Genomic DNA, 23,290 nt, shown 5'->3' with positions numbered 1-23,290 from the left:
TGTTGAACTCTCGGAGGGGTACAATCCTCCCAAGTTCGAGATGTTCGACGGTACAGGTGATCCAAGGGTCCATCTAAGAATGTATTATGATAAGCTAGTAGGAGTTGGAAGGGACGAGAAGATCCACATGAAGCTGTTCATGAGGAGCCTGAAAGGCGATGCCTTATCTTGGTACATCAGCCAGGATTCAAAGAAATGGACAAGTTGGGTGAGCATGGACAATTTTGTAAGTAGTTTGTGGTAAGCGGAATTAACTTTGAAAGTTCTTTTATATTTTCTCCTATATACTCTAAGTATTGGATATCTTGGGTCTTTTGATATTCTTCTATATTTTCATTTAAAAATTTAGACAATAAATTTATATTTTCTAAAGTTTGTAACCAGTGCTTGATATATTCGTAGTTGATCATTAATCTGAATATAAGTCTAGTTCATATAAATCTAAGATATCTATTTCTTCTGATAGAATTAGTTCTGTATATCCTTGTTCCATTATGTTAATTATTTCAAAAGAAACTAAAATATCGTAAATTTTTCTCCTAATGTCGTTATTAAGTTGGTTCAAGGTATATAATATGAGTATTTTGTAATCATTATTACTATCTAGTAAATAAGTGTGGTTGCTCATAAGATTATTATTTTTCCTTATTCTTATCATGTATTTACTAAACATATTCCCTCTAACCTCTTTGTTTATCATAGAGTTTATCATTTTTTAATAAAATATACTGAACAATCTTTTCTGGTCACTACCATGTTTTTCTTGCTTCAATCATTTACCCCAACAGCGCCTCAACTCTGTCTACTCCCCTAAACGGCTTCCATGCCTACCGGTTTCGACCTTAGGATGGCATAGTCTGGGCTTAACTACTCTCAGCATTATTAGACATGGCAAACTTTCTCAAGATGTTCTTTATAACAGTACTATAACATGATAAACAATTATGATATTCAAGAGATTATAAGAAATATAAAAGTTTAGTTAGACATGATTATGAATAAACTTACCTGATCTTGTAACTCGTTTGAATGTTCCATAGTTGTTAAAGAGACTTGTATATAACTCAGATATTTCTTATAAGAGAGAGAAGATAAGAGAGAAGGTGAGGGTGTGTCCTTTCTTCCTCTTATTTACAAACTATATATAGAAAACTTTAAATGACTCTTACTGTTTACAAACGACTCTTTACATACTTAAATGACTCTTACTATTCACAATCATCTTTTCATGAACGACCTTTACTGTTCATGAATATGACTCGTACTATATGAATTACTCTTACTATTCACAAATGACTCTTCATGAACGACCTTTACTGTTCATGGATATGACTTGTACTATTTACTTTATGACTTTTTACATTATCTGTTTGCAATATCTGTCTTCTTCTTTTGTCTTTAGGCTGATATCTTCATTCCAGTTGTACTTCTGGTACTTGATTATCTTCTCCGTTGCATTTTGAACATATATGATCTGGGTATTTGTGCCCTACTAATTTGTAGTATCTTGTCAATAATTCATTGGAAATAAATCCTTTCTTTAGTGCTCTTGTAGTTGGTTGTATCTCTGGTTTTAGTAATGATAAAATCCATTTTTGGACTTCATCCAAATCTCCTTGTCGTAGTTCTCTTGAATTCGCATATATCATTAGTTGATCTCTTGAGTAGTAGCTCCAGATAGCATTTTCTTGTAAATAATTGTTGGCTAGCTCTTGGATAATAGTTGCTATTCCAATTATTCTTTTGTTGGCGTAAAAACCTGGTATCTCGATTTTTGGTATTTCTGGTTGTTGTTCTATTTCTTCTGGTATTATCATATCTCGTGTCAATCCTATTTTTACAACCTGTATAATAGGTTTTATTTCATCGTATAGTATCTCAGCTGGTGCTGTATAGAATTTTATAAAAAATAGGTTTCCTTTTGTAATTCTTTTAAATGTAATAAATGCTTTATATAGCTCTGGTATTCCATTTATCTCTTCCCCATCATAGGTATATACCGTGCTAAGTAATCCGTAATTGTAACATGTTTTTACTAAATTGGCTCTAGTTTTTGGCTGTGCAATAAGCCTATTATATCCTTGGAGTTTTTGGGTTATATAGTCCTGTGTTGGATCTGTTGTAGTAGTTGCTCTGGGGTTAAGGTATATAAATGTTTGAATTTTGTATATATTTTCAATATAGGTCTGGGTAATATGGTTGTATATTTTTTTATTTTGGTGTAGGCTGTTGGCATAGGTTGAGGTTTGTGGTGTTGTAACTATTGTTTCTTTTGGCCTTTTCGGAGTAATTGGTTTATCAAATATGTTATTTAAATTGACATTGGTATGTGGCTTCTTGTTAACTTGTTTACTTGTACCTGCAGCTGTATATAAACAAACTTTGTTATGGGTTTTTTGGAGTTTCCCAACGTCTCCTTCTAACTCTGGAAGTTTTGAGTCTTCCGATCGACTTAGCTCCGCATCTTTATTGTCATGCTGCTGACTTGGCTGGCTTTTCTCTATCCGTTGTAATCTTTTTCCCATACCATCCATCTGTAAAGATAGAGTAGTAATGATTGCAAATAAATCTTTTGTTTCTTGGCTTTCATCAGTTTGGGTACCTTTGTCTTGATAGGTAGTCTGCAATAACATTTTTGTCAGTCCTTATTACTTTAATTGTAAATGTAAAATTTTATATATTTAATACAAGACTTCTTATTTCCTTTGTAGTTACTGAATCTTGTACTTTCCGTGTTATCCACCATTTTACTTGTGTATTATCTGTTCTTACAATAAACTTGTTATAAACGATATATGACTCAAATGCTAACAAACATTTATATAATCCAAATAATTCTTTCCTATTTATCTCCCATTTTAATTGTGGTTCCGTGTATGATCCTGAATAATATCTACAATGGTGTTCAATTTTTTCATTATCATATTTATATTTTAGAACTCCTCCATAGTTGTGGTCACTAGAATCAGTTTCTACTATGTATGTGAACTGTCTTTTTTCATCTGGAAAATATAGTTTTGGTAATTTCTTACACATATTTTTTATCTTCTTTATATGTATTTTATCTTTTTCGTCAAAATGGTATTCTACATCCTTTTTTAATTTTTTCTGTAGTAGTTTTATGTTTTCTGCTAATTTAGGGATATATTCCCTTACTTGGTTAACTAATCCTAAAAATGATTGTAACTTCTTTTTCGTATCAAGTGTTTCGTTTAAGTTAATTATTTTTTGTACTATATGAGTTTGCATTTTTATTCCATTTTTATCTATTTGTATACCTAAGAATTCTATTTGATTTTTCATTACTTCTGCTTTCCTTTTACTTAAACTAATTCCTGATATTTCTACAATGTGTATGAATTTTTCTAGTAGTTTTATATGTTCGTTCTCTGTTCTAGAATATAACAGTATATCATCTATATATATATTATACAATTTTCTAATTGGTTAAAGTAGTTATCATAAAATGTTGGTATCTACCTGGTGCATTTTTATATCCAAATAGTAATACGTTCCATTCGTAAAATCCTTGTGGTACTGTGAATGCTGTTAACTTTTTAGATCCGTCTTCTAGTTTTAAATGGTAAAATCCTCATTTACAGTCAAATTTACTAAAATAGTTATATCCTTGTATTTGTCTGATTTTTAGTATTTTATTTGGTATCGGATAATTATATGTTTTCATTTTTACATTTAAATTTCTATAATCTACAACCATACGACTTTTTCCTCGTTTTTGTCCGCTATGCTTATTTACTATAAATGCTGGGCTAGTGTGTTTACTATTACTTTCTTGTATGTACTTATTGTCTAATAATTCCTGTATGTGTATTTTAAATTCTGTTAGATCATTAAAATTGTATTTCAAAGGTTTTTTGTGTTATTATACTATTTTCATCTATTAGTTCAATTTTTATTTTTGTTTTATGTTTTTCCCAACCTTGTAGTGGATTATCATTATATAGTAGTTCTAATTTATCTTGGAGTAGTTTTATCTTGTTTATTGAGAAAATGATTATTTCTATATTATGGTTGCTTTGTGTCATATTTTCTAATTTCTGGGTAATTTTTTCACTTCCCTTAATCCAGGGTGTTGTTTTTCTCAATTTATTATTTACTCTTTTTGCTCCTAATCTTTGCTTACACGGAGTAGTAAACCACCAATGTGTTTTTTTATAGTATGTGGGAATAACTAATCTAAAAATGGCATTCCTAATAATATATCTTTATTTGTGAATTCATAACTATATATTTCTTTTATGGTTAATATTTTATCCTATATTTGTATTTTTAGATTCCTTGCTTTGTATGTTATCATACTTCCCTCATTGGTAAACCCTGTTACTACTATGGATTTTTTTTAGCTTTTCCCATTTATTTTCTGGTAGACAATTATGTTTACACATGTTAGCTTCTGCTCCTGTATCCATCATAAGTGTATAATATCTATTATAATATCCTTCTACTATTATTTTGGCAAGTATATATATTTTTGGCATTATATTAAGGTTCTTTTGATTATTATCTTTTTATTTTCATAACTTATTGTTAATTGCCTATCTTCTAAATTTATATGGTTTGACTTTTTCTAACCATTTTATTCCTAGTGTAATGTTTTTATCTCCTTGATATATTTTAAAATTTATTAATATTGGTATTCCTCCAATAATTAATTCCTTTTCAGTTGTTTCTTCATTTTTTCTTAATGCTTTTGGTAATTCTGAATTTTGCTGTTCTATTGTTACTATCTCTTGTTCTAGTATTAATTCTCTTATAACATAATTCTCTTCTTGTCCTGTATTTATTAATATTAAATATTTTCTTTGGTCCATTATTCCTGTTATATAATAATGATGTGAGTTTATTTCTTCTATTTTTTTGTTCTATTAATTTTTGTGGAGTTATGTAATCTATTCTTCTTGATGTACTTATTCTTGATGATGCCTCCGGTATCTCATTACTTGTTCGTTTTGATGTGCTCAACCTTTCTTTTACTATTTCTAAGTCTTCTTCTATATCCCTTTCTTTATAACTATAATCATTGTTGTCTATAACTGATATTATTCTTTCGAACGAATTTTCTATTTTAATTTTATTTATTTTATTTTTAGTTGTTATCTTATGTTTTGTTGTTAAAACATATAGATTTTTACATCTTGCTGTGAATATCTTACTTCCTAGTGCTAGTTCTATTCCAGACATTTTCCAGTATAGCACTAATGATTTATCTATATTTTTATCATCTATTGCCACTGAATAGTTGACACTTATTATGAATTTAAATTTTTGGTATATTAAGTTACCTCTTACTGCACTTATTATACTCTTTTCTATAAGTTGTACAATTCTATCGTCTCCCAAGTATATTTCTATAGGGGTATCTATTCCCTCTCTAAAATATGCTTTTATTAGTATCTTTGTTCCTCCTAAATGTACGTATTTTATTGGGTTTTTTGCTTTTATATCTTGTATTTCTTTATTTAATAGTTTTTTATTTAAAATTGGTATTCTTGCTTTACCTTTAATGTATTTACAGTCTATTATATGTTCTCTTTGGCTTACTACATAGTATTCTTCTTTTTGTCTTTTAAACCAATTCTTTATTGTTGGTACTTCTAGTATTTTGTCTATGCTTAGATCCAATTCTTTTCCTTTTATTTGTTCAAATATGGTGGTGTCAAATATTATTTCTTGTTCTGAAGATTGTTCATCTTGGTGTTCTTCTTGTTGTATGATTTGTATATCTTTTTCAGTCATAATTATCTTCGTCTTATTCTTCTATTATATTATTATTTATATCCTTCTCATTTTCTGAGAATTCATTTTCTGATATCTCATATATGCTGTCTTCACTTCCTGATTCATAATCTATATACTCTATTTGTGTATATTTATCATTTTCTATCATTATTTCGGTAATTTGTTTCTTCTTTGGGTTTTTTGGTAATTTGCAATCTTTAGCTAAGTGTCCTAGCTTTCCACAATTGTAACAAATACATTCTGTTAGTTTTTTCTTTTTTCTATATGGTTTTTTATGTTTGTAATTTTTTACATAATATCTTCCTCTTGGTTTCTTATACTTATATTTGGATTTATATCTTTTTCTCTTTCCTTTTTTTTTGTAATATTTATCTGTGCAGCCAAATTGGGGTGCTATTCTATTTTTGCAGCATGCCAATTTTTTTACTAATATTTTATCTATTTTGATATTTTCTTTATATTTTTCACATAATTCTATAAACCAGTTTTGTAGAAATTTTATTCGAGCTCCTAAAGTATCTGCTAGTTCTGCTTCATTCCAATTTTTTATTATTTTTAAGCTAAAAGGTTCTGGTAATTTGGTAAAATATAATTTTCTTATTTCCTTACTTTCATCCGGACTATATGTTCCTTTATAATAATAGTTTCTAAATGCACAAGTATATTCGTCTATATAACACATATTACATATTTGCTAATTTTGTCATTAAATTTCTATTTGTAGTCTTTTCTTTATTTTGTTCTTCTACTTCTGTTGTCATACTACTAAATTCATTTCTTATTGCTATTTCATATTTATTCAATATATCTGTAACTGTTGTTGCAGCTGTACCATCAAGTTTTTTATTACTTCTTAATGTATCTAAGCTTTCACTTGTTAAATTTTGTAACCATAGTTTTACTGTTCCTATGAGTGTTCTTTCTATATATCCTGGTGTTTCAGCTATTACTATTTTATTATCTATTAGTTGTTTTGAGATATATCCTATCCACAATTGGATTGTTTTATTTATATCTGCTACACAATCTAGATCTAAAAAATTACATTGTTCAGTTATCTGTCTTGGTGTCCATTTCCTATTTAGCCTTTTATCCCATAATGTTTTGTTCCTATCATATGAATCATAACTTACTCTGTAATAGGTTGAGTTTAGTTGTCTTGGATTTTTTACCCCTAATGTGCTTGGTTTATCCTCGGTCATATCTCATGTATTTATTTCTGGATTTGTTTTTATCTTTTCTGTTTTTTCTATAAGTTCTGTGTATGTCTCACTTGTTTCTGAATAGTCTTCTCCTAGATCTTTGTCGTTATCACTTTGGTCATTTATTTCGTTTATGCTTATATTTGGTGGATTATCCTGTACCTCTTCTAACTGTAATTTAAATTTTTCTATCTCATTTGTCAGTCTTAGCTCTTGTTCTTCTTCTTTACGTTTTTTTTTCTTTTAGTTTATTTGTAAATAACTGATTTAGCATTTCTAATTCTTTTTTTAATTCTGTTATTTTAGTGTTCTTTACTTCCTCTATCTGTTGTATTTTTTCTTTAGCTTGTTGTTGTATTTCTTTAATTTCTCGTTTTCTATCTATTTCTTCGTTTTCTTTTGTTATTCTAACCATTTCGGTTAAACTATCTTCTAGTTTTACCGTTTCTTTTCCTAACATTAAGTTTAGGTTATTTCCTATTTTCTTGTATCTTCTTCCTAAGTTGGAAAATATTATTGTTATTTTTAATCCTTCTAGATTTTCATATGTTTTTTCTTCGAGTGCGAACTCTTCTTTATTCATCTTTTATTCTTAAGATAGCAAATATATTTATATTCTGTTTTAGATATTGTATCAATTAATCCAGATAGCTTAGTTTTGTCTATTTTTGTAATACTTAGATATTCATATTCTAGGTATAGTTTCTTTAGTTTCTTTCTTATTTTCCTTGATTTTTTAGTTATTTTAATCTGCATATTTTCTGTAATTGACTCACTGTTTATGGATATTTTTTGCGGATTTGACCTATCAATTTCAGTATTTTTTTCCATGATTTTACTTTGTAGAGTAAATGTTTATTTATCAGTTTCATAACTCTGATACCAATTTTGTAAGTAGTTTGTGGTAAGCGGAATTAACCTTGAAAGTTCTTTTATATTTTCTCCTATATACTCTAAGTATTGGGTCTTTTGATATTCTTCTATATTTTCATTTAATAATTTAGACAATAAATTTATATTTTCTAAAGTTTGTAACCAGTGCTTGATATATTCGTAGTTGATCATTAATCTGAATATAAGTCTAGTTCATATAAATCTAAGATATCTATTTCTTCTGATAGAATTAGTTCAGTATATCCTTGTTCCATTATGTTAATTATTTCAAAAGAAACTAAAATATCGTAAATGTTTTTCCTAATGTCGTTATTAAGTTGGTTCAAGGTATATAATATGAGTATTTTGTAATCATTATTATTATCTATTAAATAAGTGTGGTTGCTCATAAGATTATTATTTTTCCTTATTCTTATCATGTGTTTACTAAACATATTCCCTCTAACCTCTTTGTTTATCATAGAGTTTATCATTTTTTAATAAGTTATACTGAACAATCTTTTCTGGTCACTACCATGTTTTTCTTGCTTCAATCATTTACCCCAACAGCGCCTCAACTCTGTCTACTCCCCTAAACGTCTTCCATGCCTACCGGTTTCGACCTTAGGATGGCATAGTCTGGGCTTAACTACTTTCAGCATTATTAGACATGGCAAACTTTCTCAAGATGTTCTTTATAACAGTACTATAACATGATAAACAGTTATGATATTCAAGAGATTATAAGGAATATAAAAGTTTAGTTAGACATGATTATGAATAAACTTACCTGATCTTGTAACTCGTTTGAATATTCCATAGTTGTTAAAGAGACTTGTATATAACTCAGATATTTCTTATAAGAGAGAGAATATAAGAGAGAAGGTGAGGGTGTAGCTCACAAATCCAGAAATAAATCCAGATCGTCCATTGTAGCTCACAAACTGCCAATAAATCCAACATGTCCGCCGGTAAAATAGAAGCTCAGGAAATTCAAACCCGACATGAGTTTGAAAATCAAAGAAGAGGTTACCAAGCAAGTCAAAGCCAAGGTTCTCAGGGTAGTAGAGTACCCGACATGGTTAGCCAACATTGTGCCAGTGCCGAAAAAGGATGGAAAGGTTAGAGTCTGTGTCGACTACTGGGATCTTAACCGGGCCAACCCCAAAGACGATTTCCCCTTACCAAACATACACATTCTAATTGACAACTGCGCCAAGCATGAGTTGCAGTTTTTTGTTGATTGTTTCGCTGGGTACCATCAGATATGGATAGATGAGGGATATGCAGAGAAAACGGCTTTCATCATGCCATGGGGAATGTACTGTTACAAAATGATGCCATTCGGTTTGAAGAACGCTGGTGCCACCTATATGAGAGCCATGACTACCATCTTTCATGACATGATACACAAGGAGATCGAGGTATACATGGATGACATCATCATCAAATCCAAGAAAGCCAAGGATCACATGGAATACCTAAGAAAGTTCTTCAACAGACTGAGGAGGTACAATCTGAAACTGAATCCCGCCAAGTGTGCATTCGAGGTTCCGGCTGGAAAATTATTGGGATTCATCGTATGTCGTAGAGGAATAGAACTAGATCCATCAAAGGTCAAAGCTATCCAAGAATTTCCACCACCAAAGAACAAGAAGTACGTGATGAGTTTCCTGGGGAGACTCAACTATATCAGCCGTTTCATAGCTCAGTCCACGGTCATTTGTGAACCAATCTTCAAAATGTTGAAAAAGGACACTGCTACCAAATAGACTGATGACTGTCAGAAAGCTTTTGACAGAATTAAGGAATACCTGTCAACACCACCGGTCTTGGTTCCGCCAGAGCCAGGAAGACCCTTATTGCTTTACGATGATAGTCCTATGATGGTTGGAGGTTATTTTTCGACAGAGCAACAAATTCAAGGGAATTGGCATAGGAGTAGTCCTAGTGTCAGAAACCGGTCAGCATTACTCGGTATCCGCCAAGCTCAGGTTCCCATGCACCAACAATATGGCCGAGTACGAAGCCTGTATCTTGGGGCTCAAAATAGCCATTGACATGAATGTTCAGGAGTTGCTAGTGTCTAGGGATTCAGACTTGCTCATACATCAGGTTTGAGGAGAGTGGGCAACCAAAAACTCTAAAATACTCCCCTACTTACATCACATACATGAGTTAAGGAAAAGGTTCATAAGGACAGAGTTCCAACACGTCCCCAGAATCCAGAACGAGTTTGCTGACGCATTAGCTACTTTATCGTCCATGATCCAGCATCCAGATACAAATTTCATTGATCCCATCCCAGTAAAGATTCATGATCAGCCAGCTTATTGCGCCCACGTTGAGGAAGAAGCGGATGGAAAACCATGGTTCCATGACATCAAGGATTACTTGACGACAGGGGAATATCCAGAACTTGCCAACGCAACTCAAAAGCGCACACTTCGCAGGTTATCCAACAACTTCTTTCACAGTGAAGGAATCTTGTACAGGAGGACTCCCGATTTGGGTCTACTAAGATGTGTCGAGGCTAAGGAACCATCCAAGCTATTGGACGAAGTGCATGCAGGGACCTGCGGGCCGCACATGAACGGTTTGTCTTAGCAAAAAAGATACTCAGGGCAGGATATTTTTGGATGACTATGAAAACAAACTGTATCAAATATGTTCAAAAAGATAAAAACAAATCCAGAAATAAATACAGGAGATATGACCGAGGAAAAACCAAGCACATCAGGGGTAAAAAATCCAAGACAACTAAACCCAATCTATTACAGAGTAAGTTATGATTCATATGATAGGAACAAAACATTATGGGATAAAAGGCTAAATAGGAAATGGACACCAAGACAGATAACTGAACAATGTAATTTTTTAGATCTAGATTGTGTAGCAGATATAAATAAAACAATCCAATTGTGGATAGGATATATCTCAAAACAACTAATAGATAATAAAATAGTAATAGCTGAAACACCAGGATATATAGAAAGAACACTCATAGGAACAGTAAAACTATGGTTACAAAATTTAACAAGTGAAAGCTTAGATATATTAAGAAGTAATAAAAAATTTGATGGTACAGCTGCAACAACAGTTACATATATATTGAATAAATATGAAATAGCAATAAGAAATGAATTTAGTAGTATGACAACAGAAGTAGAAGAACAAAATAAAGAAAAGACTACAAATAGAAATTTAATGACAAAATTAGCAATATGTAATATGTGTTATATAGACGAATATACTTGTGCATTTAGAAACTATTATTATAGAGGAACATATAGTCCGGACGAAAGTAAGGAAATAAGAAAATTATATTTTACCAAATTACCAGAACCTTTTAGCTCAAACATAATAAAAAATTGGAATGAAGCAGAACTAGCAGATACCCTAGGAGCTCGAATAAAATTTCTACAAAACTGGTTTATAGAATTATGTGAAAAATATAAAGAAAATATCAAAATGGATAAAATATTAGTAAAAAATTTGGCATGCTGCAAAAATAGAATAGCACCCCAATTTGGCTGCACAGATAAATATTACAAAAAAGAAGGAAAGAGAAAAAGATATAAATCCAAATATAAGTATAAGAAACCAAGAGGGAGATATTATGTAAAAAATTACAAACATAAAAAACCATATAGAAAAAAGAAAAAACTAACAGAATGTACTTGTTACAATTGTGGAAAGCCAGGACACTTAGCTAAAGATTGCAAATTACCAATAAACCCAAAGAAGAAACAAATTACCGAAATAATGATAGAAAATGATAAATATACACAAATAGAGTATATAGATTATGAATTAGGAAGTGAAGACAGCATATATGAGATATCAGAAAATGAAAAGGATATAAATAATAATATAATAGAAGAATCAGACGAAGATAATTATGACTGAAGAAGATATACAAATCATACAACAAGAAGAACACCAAGATGAACAATCTTCAGAACAAAAAATAATATTTGACACCACCATATTTGAACAAATAAAAGGAAAAGAATTGGATCTAAGCATAGACAAAATACTAGAAGTACCAACAATAAAGAATTGGTTTAAAAGACAAAAAGAAGAATACTATGTAGTAAGCCAAAGAGAACATATAATAGACTGTAAATACATTAAAGGTAAAGCAAGAATACCAATTTTAAATAAAAAACTATTAAATAAAGAAATACAAGATATAAAAGCAAAAAACCGAATAAAATACGTACATTTAGGATGAACAGAGATACTAATAAAAGCATGTTTTAGAGAGGGAATAGATACCCCTATAGAAATATACTTGGCAGACGATAGAATTGTACAACCTATAGAAAAGAGTATAATAAGTGCAGTAAGAGGTAACTTAATATACCAAAAATTTAAATTCATAATAAGTGCCAACTATTCAGTGGCAATAGATGATAAAAATATAGATAAATCATTAGTGCTATACTGGAAAATGTCTGGAATAGAACTAGCACCAGGAAGTAAGATATTCACAGCAAGATGTAAAAATCTATATGTTTTAACAACAAAACATAAGATAACAGCTAAAAATAAATAAAATAAAATAAAAATAGAAAATCCGTTCGAAAGAATAGTATCAGTTATAGACAACAATGATTATAATTATAAAGAAATGGATATAGAAGAAGACTTAGAAATAGTAAAAGAAAGGTTGAGCACGTCAAAACGAACAAGTAATGAGATACCGGAGACATCATCAAGAATAAGTACATCAAGAAGAATAGATTACATAACTCCACAAAAATTAATAGAACAAAAAATAGAAGAAATAAACCCACATCATTATTATATAACAGGAATAATGGACCAAAGAAAATATTTAATATTAATAAATACAGGACAAGAAGAGAATTATGTTATAAGAGAATTAATACCAGAACAAGAGATAGTAACAATAGAACAGCAAAATTCAGAATTACCAAAAGCATTAAGAAAAAATAAAGAAACAACTGAAAAGGAATTAATTATTGGAGGAATACCAATATTAATAAAATTTAAAATATATCAAGGAGAAAAATTTACGATATTTTAGTTTCTTTTGAAATAATTAACATAATGGAACAAGGATATACAGAACTAATTCTATCAGAAGAAATAGATATCTTAGATTTATATGAACTCGACTTATATTCAGATTAATGATCAACTACGAATATATCAAGCACTGGTTACAAACTTTAGAAAATATAAATTTATTGTCTAAATTATTAAATGAAAATATAGAAGAATATCAAAAGACCCAAGATATCCAATACTTAGAGTATATAGGAGAAAATATAAAAGAACTTTCAAGGTTAATTCTGCTTACCACAAACTACTTACAAAATTGGTATTACAGGCCTACCGGTTTCGATCTTAGGAACTGATTCTAGTGACCAGATAATTTTGTCTATTTTTGTAATACTTAGATATTTTTCTAAGGTCGAAACCAGAGATACAACCAACTACAAGAGCACTAAAGAAAGGATTTATTTCCAATGAATTATTGACAAGATACTGCAAATTAGTAGGGCACAAATATCCAGATCATATATGTTCAAAATGCAACGGAGAAGATAATCATGTACCAGAAGTACAACTGGAATGAAGATATCAGCCTAAAGACAAAAGAAGAAGACAGCTATTGCAAACAGACAATGTAAAAAGTCATAAAGTAAATAGTACAAGTCATATCCATGAACAGTAAAGGTCGTTCATGAAGAGTCATTTGTGAATAGTAAGAGTCATTCATATAGTACGAGTCATATTCATGAACAGTAAAGGTCGTTCATGAAAAGATGATTGTGAATAGTAAGAGTCATTTAAGTATGTAAAGAGTCGTTTGTAAACATTAAGAGTCATTTAAAGTTTTCTATATATAGTTTATTTCATCGTATAGTATCTCAGCTGGTGCTGTATAGAATTTTATAAAAAATAGGTTTCCTTTTGTAATTCTTTTAAATATAATAAATGCTTTATATAGCTCTGGTATTCCATTTATCTCTTCCCCATCATAGGTATATACCGTGCTAAGTAATCCGTAATTGTAACATGTTTTTACTAAATTGGCTCTAGTTTTTGGCTGTGCAATAAGCCTATTATATCCTTGGAGTTTTTGGGTTATATAGTCCTATGTTGGATCTGTTGTAGTAGTTGCTCTGGGGTTAAGGTTTAGAAATGTTTGAATTTTGTATATATTTTCAATATAGGTCTGGGTAATATAGTTGTATATTTTTTTATTTTGGTGTAGGCTGTTGGCATAGGTTGAGGTTTGTGGTGTCGTAACTATTGTTTCTTTTGGCCTTTTCGGAGTAATTGGTTTATCAAAAATGTTATTTAAATTGACATTGGTATGTGGATTCTTGTTAACTTGTTTACTTGTACCTGCAGCTGTATATAAACAAACTTTGTTATGGGTTTTTTGGAGTTTCCCAACGTCTCCTTCTAACTCTGGAAGTTTTGAATCTTCCGATCGACTTAGCTCCGCATCTTTATAGTCATGCTGCTGACTTGGCTGGCTTTTCTCTAGCTGTTGTAATCTTTTTCCCATACCATCCATCTGTAAAGATAGAGTAGTAAGGATTGCAAATAAATCTTTTGTTTCTTGGCTTTCATCAGTTTGGGTACCTTTGTCTTGATAGGTAGTCTGCAATAACATTTTTGTCAGTCCTTATTACTTCAATTGTAAATGTAAAATTTTGTATATTTAATACAAGCCTTCTTATTTCCTTTGTAGTTACTGAATCTTGTACTTTCCGTGTTATCCACCATTTTACTTGTGTATTATCTGTTCTTACAATAAACTTGTTATAAACGATATATGACTCAAATGCTAACAAACATTTATATAAATAGGAAAGAATTATTTGGATTATATAAATGTTTGTTAGCATTTGAGCCATAATAAACCCCTTATCAAATAAAGCCTCATTCCAACACTTCTGTATACTGCCACTGATAAATGAAACACGTAGAAAGTCATGACCAATCCTCAGATCACCATTCGTGAAGTCACTTCTCCTTTGGAAAGGACCATAGAAAATTTTTGAGCCGAACATCGATATTATCCTTCCAACACGCTGAAACCGAATCTGTTTGTATTCATTCTAGATCCCAATGATCTCATCTAATCCAACACAACTACTCTGGTGACATGGCACATCAGCACAATCTAAAGTCACAACTCATGCAATCCGCGCACCAATAAGCAACAATCCGAATGTACTCAAATCATGAAAAATGACTCAAATGAGAGAGTAGTACCATAATCTCTCCAGTACCACTACACACAATGTTGAGAACTCGACACACATGGTAGAACCAAAACACATGAATCTAACCCGCAGGATCATACCTCCGCATAGCTTCTTTCCAATGTGTGACCTCATCCAAACGTTGGTCGACATGAAACACCTCAAGTTACTATGCTCAAATCGACAACCACGCGTAATTTGATATCTAGAACCAAAAGCAAATCATCATAACCACGGCGAAGCAATTGACATAACATTACACAAACCCGAAAGGACACAACCGATACGTCATCTGCAAGCAATACCCAATACTCTTCCTGCTCGAATTCCACTGAGAGACCCCAACAAAACAGCAACACATGTGCCTATAACTAACAAATCTCAATGCCTCACAACACGGGAAGGTAACTCATAGATCTCCCTAGATCACTAATAAGCTCAATAACAATCGAATCAACACATCCCTCAACAATACAACCTGGAGTCAACCAAGCCGACTCGAGTTAGAATACACATCCATATTGGCCTACCAATGAACCCATTATTAAGGAGTCCCTAAAACTGTTGCTTCAACTCCTTTAACTCCGCCGGTGCCATACGATACAGTGCCCGGTACCAAATCAATACCGAAATCAATAACCCTGTCCGGCGACATGCCCGGCAGCAGAAAACACATCCGGAGAATCCCTCACCACCGAAACTGAATCAATGGTAGGAGTCTTCGTACTGACATCCATCACAAAGGACAAATAAGAAAGGCAACCCTTCCCAGCCATCCGCTGGGTCTTCAAAATTGACACCACCCTACTAGGAACATAATCCGTCGAACCTCGCCACTCAATCCGTGTTATTCCCGGCATAGCCAACGTCACCATCCTAGAACAACAGCCCAGAATAGCACGACATGGAGACAACTAGTCTATGCCCAATATAACATCAAAATCTATCATACTAAGCAACAAGGATCCACTCGGGTCTCCAACCTCCAATAGTTACCACACAAGACCGATATATGTGGCCCATAACAATAACCTAACCCGTTTATGAGAACTCCCAGCCTCCAAATCCATATAGCACATGAATTACCATATCCGATCCCAACTCCACCGTCCGAATATACAACACACCTCTAATACCCAATCATCCCATGAAAGGTACTCCTATAATTCTTCTGTGCCACCAAGCAAACTCGAATATTAGCAGTCGATCAAACAAGAGAGTATCGCAATACTAATGAAGTATCCTCAACTCAAACACATTGCCCTTTCTAAAACGTATACACTCATCAAGCCATACCTGTTAGTAATATCATTTACATAGTCATCAAAAACTGTCCATGCTACCTAAGAATTTATGCCCCCTTCCTTTCAGAATTGAACCGTGACCTTACACATGCAAATTTCAACCCTACACAACATACCACATATACCATACCATCCTATGATAAATATGAGAACTTCATAATCTACTCCGAGACACAACAACTACGTACTCAACTAGCTAAGAACTTTCCATTGATTCCATCTACAAGGAAATCACTATACATTCCATGATCCTCACGCTCGTAGAAAATATAAATCTCTAACCATGGTAGAAACCATCAATAACTCTCCGAATTCCATTTGCACAAAACTAAACCGTCAGGATTAGATCCTTCTCACATCAACCAAGCTATGCAGGCCACTAAAACCCAAGAGCATTGCCGCGAAACACCTGTAAAATCTCATTACCTCGTAAGCACCCAAAGAACTAGTCATATCCTTACCATGCCGATCCGGCCTACAACCAAACCATCCCATCTATCCAAGTTCCTTCTGATTTACCTTCAACTTGATGCTTCTTCTTGCTATAACACCACAAGTCCTCAACCCAGACTCACCATAAGAGACCCAAGCATAAAGCCACACCGTCTAAGGCTCATAAGCCGCCGGATACTCTCTTAAATATTCCCAAACGCACCACATTCAAAATACCTACCCTGAAGTGACTCCCTGCGAACCCCAAAGCCATTGCCTTTACCTTCATAATACTGATATATATAATCCCATAATGATATAGAAACACCACGAGTCTTGACACCCTCCAATGCAAAGCTCAGTTTCTAGCCAAATATACAACTTGAAGATCTCCAACTATTACTTGTAAGATCTTGAACCCACTAGAACCATTCTTGAGAGTCATCCACTCTACTCAAACTGCCATTAGATCGATCAAACGGACCGAATGACCTGTACTCCAATAGCATTTCGACACCGCTGAATATAACCTCACCTTAATGCAACCAAGAAACACCATGTTCTATGCATCGTACATCCTTTACCAATAATGACTCAAGCCATTCCGTGATTTATATACACATATAAAGCATAACATAACCTGTATTGAAATTTCCTTTACTCGAGCCATCCTCGGTCTCAACCTCCGAAAGACATAACTAATTCACCAGTACGCCTCCAACTGGAACCAACATAGCACATAACTGTGCAATCAACTAATCAATAGCAGACTCCCTCACTTGGTGCAAAGCCATAGACCAAAACACACAATAACTCATAATGCATATTCTCTACTACTCCCATAATACCATAGTGAGATTAAACTTCATCCTTTATAAAGCTCGTGCAACACAGACCATCTAGTACTTCAAATCTTCTGCAAATCTCGCATTCACCCTCGTAACAGTCAAGCCCACTTTCTTAAGCGACCCCAAATTCAAATTGCATACATATATTTCACTGGTAAAAGAGATCTTCCAGCAAATAACATAAGGCTCATACGAACTTCAGAACACTCAGAAGGAGATAACACACCTGCTTCGCCTCAAACTAATAGCTCTTCATACCCTTCCTCTGTCATAAAAATTACGCAATTACTTAATCTTCCTGAGTCTGAACTCATATCATAACATGAAATCTACTCCACTCCCCAACAAGAAAACATGAAAAGATTCTTCACACTCCCATAACTCTGGGCTATACATCAAATCAAGATGGAAATCAAGTATCAAATAGTTCTTTCTTCCCCCAAGCATACCCTTCTTGTCTCATTCAAATCATATGAACACATCTCGCAGTCACATCGACCGTTGACTTCGCGGTATCGGAATCATCGGATATTATGAAGGTTCGAGGTATCACATAATCATCATCCTCGAGAGTTTCCTGTTGTTTCGATCCGATCAAGGCCGGCAACTATGGTTGCAATTTCCTTTGATTTTGGTCCCTTTGTTGATATTAGTGCCGATACAGGTATCACCTCATCAATTGCAAACATCTCTTTGGCTGTTGGTTGTTCGCCATACACCGTTTTGATTCCTTCCGGTGTTTGGAATTTCAAGACTTGATGAAGCATCGAAGGTACCACCCTCACATTATGGATCCAAGGTCTCTCGAGCAGCGCGTTGTATCTCATATCACCTTTGATTACAAGGAAATTTGTTTCCTAGATAGTTCCGACCACATTTACTGGCAACATGATTTCCATTTTGGTGGTTTCACTTGCCATGTTGAAACCGTTAAGCACTCGAGCTGCATGCATGATTTGATCCTGAAGGCCGAGCTGCTCTACAACCCTCAATCAAATAATGTTTGCCGAGCTACCTGGATCAACCAACACACGTTTAACTTGAATTTTATTCATAAGGATAGATATTACTAGTGCGTCGTTGTGAGGCTATTCGATTCCTTCTGCATCCTCATCGTTGAAAGATAAGGTATCCTCTAGTAAGTAATCCCGAGTACGTTTCTCCCTTGTGATTGTCACTTTGATGTGTTTGAATATCGGTCCTTGAGGAACATTGACCCCACCAACGATCGTATGAATCACGTGTTGCGGTTCTTCCTATTCATTTTTCCTGTTTGTGTCCCTGTCTGTGAAGTGATTTTTAGCTCGGTCACTCAAAAACTCTCGAAGGTGACCCTAATTGAATAAACGAGCTACCTCCCCCCCTAACTATTTGCAGTCTTTGGTCCTGTGACCATGGGTTCCATGGTACTTACACATTTGATTTTGATTCCTTTGAGTTGGATCCTATAGGAGTCTGGGCCACCTAGTATCCTTAATTCGTCCAATGGCTGACACAATACCTGAAGCATCGATACTGAAGTTGTATTCCGACAACCGTGGCGCTACTTTAGGTTCAACATGTTTATCGAAGCCACTCTTACTCATGATCCCTCAGGAATTTTGACCTCGATCATTTCTTCGATCATTTCGAACGGGATTACATCCCGGTTCATTGTTTCTACGATCTACGCTATATGGTTGGTACCGATCTCTGTTCGATCGGGACTCTCTGTTGATGTCTCATTGAATCCTGCTTTTGCATCTATTTGGTTAAACAGAACCAGACGGGGCTCCCAACTGATCATCCTTGACTCTAATCTTTGGCTGGTATCGATTATGCATATCGGCCTAGGTCACCGCTGGATATTCAATCAAATGCTACTTTAGTTGACGTGATGCTACCGAACTTCGCTCGTTAAAATCATGAATAAAGGCTGGGACAACCCAATCATCGGTAAGCGGGGGTAGGTCCATGCATTCCATCTGAAATCGAGATACGAATTCCCTTAACATTTCATTGTCCTTTTGTCTTACTTTGAAGAGGTCCGACTTTCTAGTCACAACCTTTATTGCTCTGGCGTGTGCCTTTACGACCGACTCGGCAAGCATGGCGAAAGAATCGATAGAATTGGGCGGCAAATTGTGGTACCATATCATTTCCCCATTCGATAAAGTTTCTCCATATTTTTTCAACAGAACAGATTCAATTTCATCGTCTTCTAAGTCATTTTCTTTTATTGTGCATGTATAAGAAGTGACATGCTCATTAGGATCAGTGGTTCCATTGTACTTGGGAATTTTTGGCATGCAGAATTTCTTCGGAATGGGCTTCAGATCTGCACTTGGTGGGAAAGGCTTCTGTACGAACTTTTTTGAATCCAAACCCTTCAGAATCGGGCGTGCCCTCGGTATTTGATCAACCCATGAGTTGTACGTTTCTACCTTTTTATCATTAGCCTCAATTTTCTTTTCTCCTGATTCAATCCGTTTAGTGAGCTCCTCGAGCGTCTTCATGATAGCGAGGTCAGTTCCCGATCTATTATCGTTAAATTTCTCTTGTACATGTTCGACCCTACGAACAACTTCCTGTGATGTATCGAGTTCGATTTTTCTTGGTGTAACATGTCAAATATCATTCGAAGGCTAATCCCGCCTTCTTCACCACTCTGTGCGTTCTGATTGGCTGCTCGGGCATATCTGTGGATGCTATTTTCAGGGTCGGCGCCTAAATCTCCACGAATGGCAACTCAAGAACTGACATCGACTGGATCTACGTCCTTTGGTACATCAGGATTCATTGGAGGTACTCCGTTTACCGGGGAGACCATGTGCTCATTTTTGCCATGAAGACCAAGGCCGATATCTGTGTGAGCGGGTACTGCTTGAGAGTTCGATATCCTAATTCCTGAAATCAAAAGTACTTGTGAGAACAAGCGTAAAAGCAGTGTTATGAAGGTTAATATTAAGCAATCACTATTATCCTTAGCCCCACAATGAGCGCCAAACTGTTTACCCTAAAAATTGGATAACAATTAAACTTATAATGTGGTTTTAAGGATACGTGATTTCACTTAATACTAATGAACAAATATAAAGCTGAACAATGGGAATTGACAATAAAATAAAGCAAACCGGCTTTAGAATGTAGTTAAGCTCTCGAGCTCGTATTCCCTCGAACAAATTAATGCCGGAATAGTAAAAGACACAATAAGCTGATGAACAAGAATATAAGCTGAGAAATGTTATATTGCTTTGATATTCGTGAATGTAAGGTCTCTACAAATGAAGGGGACTCCTCTTTATATAGTAGATGATTCCTAATTATGGTATAACTCTAATTACAAAACTAAATCCAATGATTAACCTAAACAACCACCCTTGATCTGATCTGTTCCGGAATTTTTGCCGTGATCTTCGACCGATTATGGATATCTCACCTTTCCGTTATTGCGCTTTTCTCGAAGTTTGTCATATACGGTCTCGATCGCTGTCGGCTTCGATCTCGACGAGCTCCTCGATTCTGGAGCTTGATACTTTATCTTCGTGTTTTGACTTGATCCATCACAAGACTGATCCTCGACGTGATTCCCTGGTCTTCGATTAAATGGCAGAATCAGACCAGTCCTATTTTATCCGTATAAAAATTTAATCTCCTTTGGAGAAGATTTTGTGTTTATTAGACACATTTGATTCAATATAGTGAAATCTCGATTCATGTGGACCTTACGAGAGTACCATGTACTGCATTAAAAGTCAGAGGAGGAAGAATAGTATTGCATTTAATCTCCTTTGGAGAAGATTTTGTGTTTATTAGACACATTTGCTTCAATATAGTGAAATCTCGATTCATGTGGACCTTACGAGAGTACCATGTACTGCATTAAAAGTCAGAGGAGGAAGACTAGTATTGCCCCTTGTCGCAGCCACATTTAACACCAACTCCTCCGCGTGTATTACTTTTCCACATTTACTTGGTAAACTTAATTATCATCATCTACGTATATCAAAAATCTAATTTTTTTTAATCCTCCATAGAGTATAGAAGGATAAATATTCATTCTTAATCAGAAGTTTTAGGTCTAAATCCCAAAATGAAGAAACTTGCGGCTAAGAGCGTTTCCCCTTTTTATGGGCCATATACAATGCGAATCTGGATTAATAGAGTTCGCTAATAGCCGCTTCAAGATACTAGCTAGATGGTAATATACAAAAAGGTTGTTTTGTATTTATACCCGCTTTTTGGGTCACGTTTTAACTTATACTCGCTTTGCAAAAAAAAAATTGCAAGCGTATCCACTTTTCGCGTAACTTCAGGCATATGGGCTTGAAGTAGCAAAATTTTTTGCCTGAAATGGAGCACAACTTCATATATTTTTGCATGAAGTTTGGCCTGACTTGCAAAGACAATCACACAAACTTCGGTTTATAGTACAAATGACAAACTTTAGTTCAATAAAACAGCAACATGTGTCGGCTGAAGTTTTTGTTTGTAATTGCTGAACTTTAGCATTCTAGTAGCTGAAGCTTTGTTTGTAATTTCTGAAGTTCAGCATTCTAGTAGCTAAAGCTTTGTTTGTAATTGCTGAACTTCAGCATTTTAGCTGAAACTTTGTTCTGTATTCGCTAAATTTCAGTATGTTTTAGCTAAAGCTTTGTTCTGTATTTGCTGAACTTCAAGATATTTTCGCTGAAGCTTTGTTTTGCTTGTGATGAACTTCGGGGCTGAAGTTTGTTTTGTATTTGCTGAACTTCAACATTCTAGGAGCTGAAAGGTTTTGTTTATATTTGCTGAGCTGAAGTTCTAAAACAACAATAAATTTAATAGATCATGATTAACAGCGATTGATGCTGTTCATTTCAAAGATTAAAAGAATGAAAAATATTTTCGACATGAAAACAAGTTACTACAGTTAAATTAGAACCAAAAACCAATGTGTCTGTAAAGCTAAAATATCCAAGAGGTTAAATTATTGTGAATAAGACCAAACTGAACATAATGGGACAAGCAGATATATATGAATCATCAGGCCAGAACGCATAACAATATCTAAATCTTCAGCATTCAGAAAACAAAGGAGGAACTGAAGTTGTTTAAGCAGTGGGTACAAGTTAAAACGTTTTTGAAAAGTGGGTATAGGTTAAATGGGGGTGACCAAATAGGGTGCCCCGTACAATTTTACAAATATCGGTGTATACACTAGTGTTTGCATCTACTGTACATGGTAAGTTTAATTTCAAAGAAGCTCACTTATTTTTTTATGTAGTGTTATATTCATTAATTCAATCTTTTACTAGTTGGATTAGGAATTGGTCCTTTAAATACAACGCTTTGTGAGCATTAATGAGTCTCAGCAAGGATTTATTTGAATATAGTTGTTACGGCCGTTAGACTAGGATAATTCAACAATATTGTTACAAAATGAAAGGTGACCACATGATTTCAAACCAAAAAGATGTTATGCTTAGAAGGGAGGATTATTTAATCATAACTGATCGGTAGAATAGAAAGTAAGCTAGTTATAAAGTAAAAATTGCACGGGCCGCCCTATTTGGTCGCCCCTATTTAACCTATACCCATTTTTTTAAAAACTTATAAGTTGTACCCACTTTTTAAATAACTTCAGCTCCCTTACT

The 23,290-nt window shown here is 33.8% G+C and overlaps 2 protein-coding genes across 2 annotated transcripts; both read right to left on the bottom strand.

Moving 5' to 3' along the window:
• Nucleotides 1-1,412: 1,412 nt before the first annotated feature.
• Nucleotides 1,413-2,633, bottom strand: LOC138882022 (uncharacterized). Its single transcript, XM_070162330.1, has one exon. It carries the CDS (start codon nucleotides 2,631-2,633, stop codon nucleotides 1,413-1,415), a length of 1,221 nt encoding a protein of 406 aa, XP_070018431.1.
• An 11,335-nt stretch (nucleotides 2,634-13,968) lies between these two features.
• Nucleotides 13,969-14,496, bottom strand: LOC138882004 (uncharacterized). The gene has a single exon (XM_070162304.1). It carries the CDS (start codon nucleotides 14,494-14,496, stop codon nucleotides 13,969-13,971), a length of 528 nt encoding a protein of 175 aa, XP_070018405.1.
• Nucleotides 14,497-23,290: the final 8,794 nt, after the last annotated feature.

The sequence above is a fragment of the Nicotiana sylvestris genome, chromosome 11, assembly GCF_000393655.2.
Source record: "Nicotiana sylvestris chromosome 11, ASM39365v2, whole genome shotgun sequence".
Lineage (NCBI taxonomy): Eukaryota > Viridiplantae > Streptophyta > Magnoliopsida > Solanales > Solanaceae > Nicotiana > Nicotiana sylvestris.
Note: the sequence above shows the minus strand (reverse complement) of the source record. Positions and strands in the feature narration are given on the sequence as shown.